The sequence below is a fragment of the Tachysurus vachellii genome, chromosome 5 (assembly GCF_030014155.1).
Source record: "Tachysurus vachellii isolate PV-2020 chromosome 5, HZAU_Pvac_v1, whole genome shotgun sequence".
In the NCBI taxonomy this organism is placed as follows: domain Eukaryota; kingdom Metazoa; phylum Chordata; class Actinopteri; order Siluriformes; family Bagridae; genus Tachysurus; species Tachysurus vachellii.
The window spans coordinates 1,606,167-1,612,500 of NC_083464.1; the positions used below are offsets into that span (position 1 = coordinate 1,606,167).

The following is a 6,334-nucleotide window of genomic DNA, read 5'->3' on the forward strand; positions in this document are numbered from 1 at the left end:
CATCTACTGTGTATTACTGTGTATTACACTCATCACAACGTCTCCATAAACACAACAATGCTGCCATGGGTTACTGACGCACTCATACTCACACACACACACACACACACACACACACACACACACACACACTCACTCACTCACTCACTCACTCACTCACTCACTCACTCACTCACACACACACACACACACACACACACACACACACACACACACACACACACACACACACACACACACAATAAGGAACTGGTTGCAGTTGATGGTCACAGAGAGTTTCTCTTTTCTTTATCTTCCTGACTGAATCGTCTCTAGTTGTGTGTCTTTTAGGGTCCTGTCACTTAGTAGAACCTGCATCCTAATCAGGTTGTCGAGGTAGTCCAGCTCCTTCAGGATGGAGACATCTATACACTCCATCGCAAGGAGACTTTATATGTCTGCCAGCAGGTTCAAGAACATGGAATAAACACTGAGAGATGGACCGTGACATGAGGAGAGCTGGACAGGGCTGTAGAAGGACAACAAAATGACCTCCAGTAGTAAACTTGTGGGAATATTTCTGACCCGACTCTCAGAAACAGACTCCATAAGGGTGATATGAGGGTCTAACATTCTCTACTGGGATCTGTTCTCACAGCCCAGCACCGTGCACCTCGACTGGCATTTGCCAGAGAACATCAGAACTGGCAGGACCACCTTTGGCCCGTTTCTCCCCAGACCATCACTGACCTAACAGTCATGCTGGTCAACTCTCCCACGGCATCTCCAGACTCTTGCACATCTACAATATTATTATCTGGTAGAGGAATTTTTGTTGATCCAGTATGCATCTAACATCTAGCATTTTTTTGCTTAGATTACACTTAACATTTACACTTATATTTAATTTTATTTATTTAAGACACGTGAACATACTAAAATGTAATAAAGTTTAAAAAATATTTCAGCTTGTAATTTTAGTTCTTTTACTTAAGAGGGAAATAAGTGATGTAGCAGCAGCTCTTATTTCTGTCTTCCAGCCTGAATCACATCGGTCACACAGCTATTATAAACTGCTGTGTTCACAGAACAGTTAACATGCTAGAGTTTATAGAGTACTGATAGAAGGTTGCTAGGTAGCTCTCAATCTTCTAGAACATTAGTAGAACAAAGTTGTTATTGTGTTGTAGTTAGTTGGTTGGTTTAGTTTCTATTTTATATACTAGTTACTCGCTACAGTGTTGTTAGATGGGTGCTGTGAAATCCCAGGTAGCTATTAAGGTGTTGTTACGCTATCAGCTTTAGGGCATGGGGTGTCTAGGCTTCTAGTCCACGTGGTTGAATAATTTCCTGTGTGGTTGCTACGGTGTTTTGGAAGGTGGGGGGTGCAGGGGTGCAGTGGAGGTTTCTAGGTGTTTGGTAGGCAGCTATTATTAACAGATTATTATCATTAACAGATTGTTATCATTAACAGATTGCTAGTCAATACTAATTGGTGTTTAGTGCGTTTCTATATTGTGGAATGGGGGGTGGGTTGTTATGGTGAAGGTTGTCATGGTGATCCGGGTGATTGATAGGATGTTGAATGAGTAGTACATTCACTATGTACACCGTGTGGTTCTGTGGTATCAGAGCTGTTGTTTGGTGTGTTCAGTGTTAAGTGTATCCCACATGGCTGCCACATCTTCATTACAGAGGATTTTACACCTCAACAAACGTTTTGTTTTTCATCTTATTAACATTATGCTCAAGAAATCTTCATATTTTATCTCTTTTAACTCCCTTCTGATTGAGATTAAGTTTTAAATGAATATCCTGCAGTTGCCATCCACAGTGTGTTTCTGCTACAGGTTCAGATTCTCCAGGATAAAGTGCTTTTTTTTAATCAAGGTTTTTTCTTTAAATTTCTTTTCAAATCATACAAAAAGGTATAAAATCTGAACTCGAATCACTCAAACTTTAGACACAAACATACGGATACTAAACATGATCAGACGTCCGTAAAGAAAAAGGGATGATGATAAAAACTAATACTAACTAACTGTGGGTATAAATAATATTACTCACCTTCTTTACAACACCATGTTGTCTGCATTCATTTACATTTACAGTATTTAGCAGACTCGCTTATCTAGAGCAAATAATCATTTTTTCATCTCATTTTATACAGCTGAGCAATTGAGGGTTAAGGGCCTTATTCAGGGGCCCAGCAGTAGGAGCCTGTTGGACATGAGATTCAAACTCACACCCTTCCGATTGGTAATCGAACACCTTAAACACTAAGCTACCATGTCACCACTTCATTTACTCAACAAGTGAAGAAAGGTTGCCAGATATTACAAATTTCCCAGTATACATATTATTGTTTATATGTATATTGTAAAAATACAAATTCTAAATCTAGTTTTCTCCAACTTAAGATGGTGCATGACTTTCCTTATCCAGTGACTGAATGTCAGTGGTCTTTAATTGAATCAGTATTAGTTTTCTAGCCAGTACAGAACAGAAGGCCAGTATCTTAATTTTCCTTTTATTAAGTCTAGTGTTTGCGGATTCACACCAGACTCTATCCCACCTCTCCGTCTGACTTTAGTCCAATGTAAATGGTGTACAATTTAAATTGTATTACAATCATGTCTAAGGCAAATGGATGGTGACAGAAATTCCCTGAATTATTTTGCACCAGATGTCCTCTGATACATGAGAGGGGGATCTGATCGAAGCCCCTTCCAGGATTGTCCAGAGGAGGCAGTGTTGTCAAGCTTTAACCAAAACAGCTCTTACTGTATGTTGGCTGCCCAATAATTCTACATGAAAGTGCCATCCCTCCTTTTATACGAGGTCTCTGCAGTGAACTACTTTTAATCCTGTGTATAAATAAAATTAAATAAAGGTTGATCTCTGATTATTTAATTCGGAGAATAAATATTTAATTAAAAGAAAAAGGAAGGCACTGAAAGATAAACACAATCTTGTGCAGTACGCTGATCTTTACTGTATTAATTCTTCCACCCAGTGAGAGAGGGACATGGCACCAACGCTCAAAATCTTGTTTTAGGAGTTCAAAGCTTTTATTAAAATAGAAATACAATCTATACAAGGAATAATACAAAACATTCCAGGGCGTGTGGGTCTTACAAACTGTGTGTAAAAGGTATAAAATGTGTAGTAAATTAATAAGAAAATAAAAAAAATAATGACAATTATTGTGTGTGTGTGTGTGTGTGTGTGTGTGTGTGTGGGATGTCCATTCCTGAAGGCAACACACTAACCATTAAGTTTAAAGCTCAGGACTGATCCCACATGTGTGTGTGTGTGTGTGTGTGTGTGTGTGTGTGTGTGTGTTCTGTGTTAAACACCCCTCAGTCATTGAGGTTCTCGTCCTCCTCCACTTCGTCCTCGTCCTCTCCGTCACTCTGTGTGCGTGTGTGTGTGTTGTCTGCATCTCGGCTGAGTGTGTTAGTGTGTGTAGTGTCTCCATGGTTGATTCTTACTCCGACGGCGTCCTGCAGAGCGTCCAGACTGCGAGCGCTCACGTATACACTCACGTTCACTGAGGGATGTAAACGTCTCAGCTCCTCCAGCTTCATCCATGCCTGTAACATAACACAGTGACCTTTGACCTGGAAACACACTCTGACTTTTCTACTTAAAGAAAAACAGTGTGTCCTTCTGCATGTTATCTGTTTCACAGTCAGGAGCTACAGCCTCCTTCACCTCTGTGTTCTATTTGGGTATAAAACTACAAAAAGTGGACAGGTTCATGGACATATTCTTTTACATATAAAAAAGAAACAGGACAAAGTTCTTTCATTAGACTGAGACATTTTGAAGTATAGTTGGGTTCAGCACTGTGTTGTGTGTTAGTTGGGTTCAGCACTGTGTTGTGTGTTAGTTGGGTTCAGCACTGTGTTGTGTGTTAGTTGGGTTCAGCACTGTGTTGTGTGTTAGTGTGGGTTCAGCACTGTGTTGTGTGTTAGTGTGGGTTCAGCACTGTGTTGTGTGTTAGTGTGGGTTCAGCACTGTGTTGTGTGTTAGTGTGGGTTCAGCACTGTGTTGTGTGTTAGTGTGGGTTCAGCACTGTGTTGTGTGTTAGTTGGGTTCAGCACTGTGTTGTGTGTTAGTGTGGGTTCAGCACTGTGTTGTGTGTTAGTGTGGGTTCAGCACTGTGGTGTGTGTTAGTGTGGGTTCAGCACTGTGTTGTGTGTTAGTTGGGTTCAGCACTGTGGTGTGTGTTAGTGTGGGTTCAGCACTGTGTTGTGTGCTAGTGTGGGTTCAGCACTGTGTTGTGTGTTAGTGTGGGTTCAGCACTGTGGTGTGTGTTAGTTGGGTTCAGCACTGTGGTGTGTGTTAGTGTGGGTTCAGCACTGTGGTGTGTGTTAGTGTGGGTTCAGCACTGTGGTGTGTGTTAGTGTAGGTTCCGCACTGTGTTGTGTGTTAGTGTGGGTTCCGCACTGTGTTGTGTGTTAGTTGGGTTCAGCACTGTGGTGTGTGTTAGTTGGGTTCAGCGCTGTGGTGTGTGTTAGTGTGGGTTCAGCACTGTGGTGTGTGTTAGTGTGGGTTCAGCACTGTGGTGTGTGTTAGTGTGGGTTCAGCACTGTGGTGTGTGTTAGTTGGGTTCAGCACTGTGGTGTGTGTTAGTTGGGTTCAGCACTGTGGTGTGTGTTAGTTGGGTTCAGCACTGTGGTGTGTGTTAGTTGGGTTCAGCACTGTGTTGTGTGTTAGTTGGGTTCAGCACTGTGTTGTGTGTTAGTTGGGTTCAGCACTGTGGTGTGTGTTAGTGTAGGTTCCGCACTGTGGTGTGTGTTAGTGTGGGTTCAGCACTGTGGTGTGTGTTAGTGTAGGTTCCGCACTGTGGTGTGTGTTAGTGTGGGTTCAGCACTGTGGTGTGTGTTAGTGTGGGTTCAGCACTGTGGTGTGTGTTAGTGTGGGTTCAGCACTGTGGTGTGTGTTAGTGTGGGTTCAGCACTGTGGTGTGTGTTAGTGTGGGTTCAGCACTGTGGTGTGTGTTAGTGTGGGTTCAGCACTGTGTTGTGTGTTAGTGTGGGTTCCGCACTGTGGTGTTAGTTGGGTTCAGCCTGTGTGTGTTAGTGTGGGCTCAGCACTGTGGTGTGTGTTAGTTGGGTTCAGCACTGTGGTGTGTGTTAGTTGGGTTCAGCACTGTGGTGTGTGTTAGTTGGGTTCAGCACTGTGGTGTGTGTTAGTTGGGTTCAGCACTGTGTTGTGTGTTAGTTGGGTTCAGCACTGTGGTGTGTGTTAGTTGGGTTCAGCACTGTGGTGTGTGTTAGTTGGGTTCAGCACTGTGGTGTGTGTTAGTTGGGTTCAGCACTGTGTTGTGTGTTAGTTGGGTTCAGCACTGTGGTGTGTGTTAGTTGGGTTCAGCACTGTGGTGTGTGTTAGTGTGGGTTCAGCACTGTGGTGTGTGTTAGTGTGGGTTCAGCACTGTGGTGTGTGTTAGTGTGGGTTCAGCACTGTGGTGTGTGTTAGTGTGGGTTCAGCACTGTGTTGTGTGTTAGTGTGGGTTCAGCACTGTGGTGTGTGTTAGTGTGGGTTCAGCACTGTGTTGTGTGTTAGTGTGGGTTCAGCACTGTGTTGTGTGTTAGTGTGGGTTCAGCACTGTGTTGTGTGTTAGTGTGGGTTCAGCACTGTGGTGTGTGTTAGTGTGGGTTCAGCACTGTGTTGTGTGTTAGTGTGGGTTCAGCACTGTGTTGTGTGTTAGTGTGGGTTCAGCACTGGGTTGTGTGTTAGTGTGGGTTCAGCACTGTGTTGTGTGTTAGTGTGGGTTCAGCACTGTGTTGTGTGTTAGTGTGGGTTCAGCACTGTGTTGTGTGTTAGTGTGGGTTCCGCACTGTGTTGTGTGTTAGTTGGGTTCAGCACTGTGTTGTGTGTTAGTGTGGGTTCAGCACTGTGTTGTGTGTTAGTTGGGTTCAGCACTGTGTTGTGTGTTAGTGTGGGTTCAGCACTGTGTTGTGTGTTAGTTGGGTTCAGCACTGTGTTGTGTGTTAGTGTGGGTTCAGCACTGTGTTGTGTGTTAGTTGGGTTCAGCACTGTGTTGTGTGTTAGTTGGGTTCAGCACTGTTGTGTGTTAGTGTGGGTTCAGCACTGTGTTGTGTGTTAGTGTGGGTTCAGCACTGTGTTGTGTGTTAGTGTGGGTTCAGCACTGTGTTGTGTGTTAGTGTGGGTTCAGCACTGTGTTGTGTGTTAGTTGGGTTCAGCACTGTGGTGTGTGTTAGTGTGGGTTCAGCACTGTGGTGTGTGTTAGTTGGGTTCAGCACTGTGTTGTGTGTTAGTTGGGTTCAGCACTGTGTTGTGTGTTAGTGTGGGTTCAGCACTGTGTTGTGTGTTAGTGTGGGTT

The 6,334-nt window shown here is 43.6% G+C and overlaps 1 protein-coding gene across 1 annotated transcript in view; it reads right to left on the bottom strand.

Moving 5' to 3' along the window:
* Positions 1-3,028: 3,028 nt before the first annotated feature.
* ift140 (intraflagellar transport 140 homolog (Chlamydomonas)) overlaps positions 3,029-6,334 on the bottom strand; it is a 63,125-nt gene continuing 59,819 nt past the window's right edge. Inside the window, exon 29 of the mRNA XM_060869484.1 lies at positions 3,029-3,575. Coding sequence (XP_060725467.1) covers positions 3,342-3,575 — 234 coding nt within the window. The 3' untranslated portion in view covers positions 3,029-3,341. The remainder of the gene's footprint in view (positions 3,576-6,334) is intronic.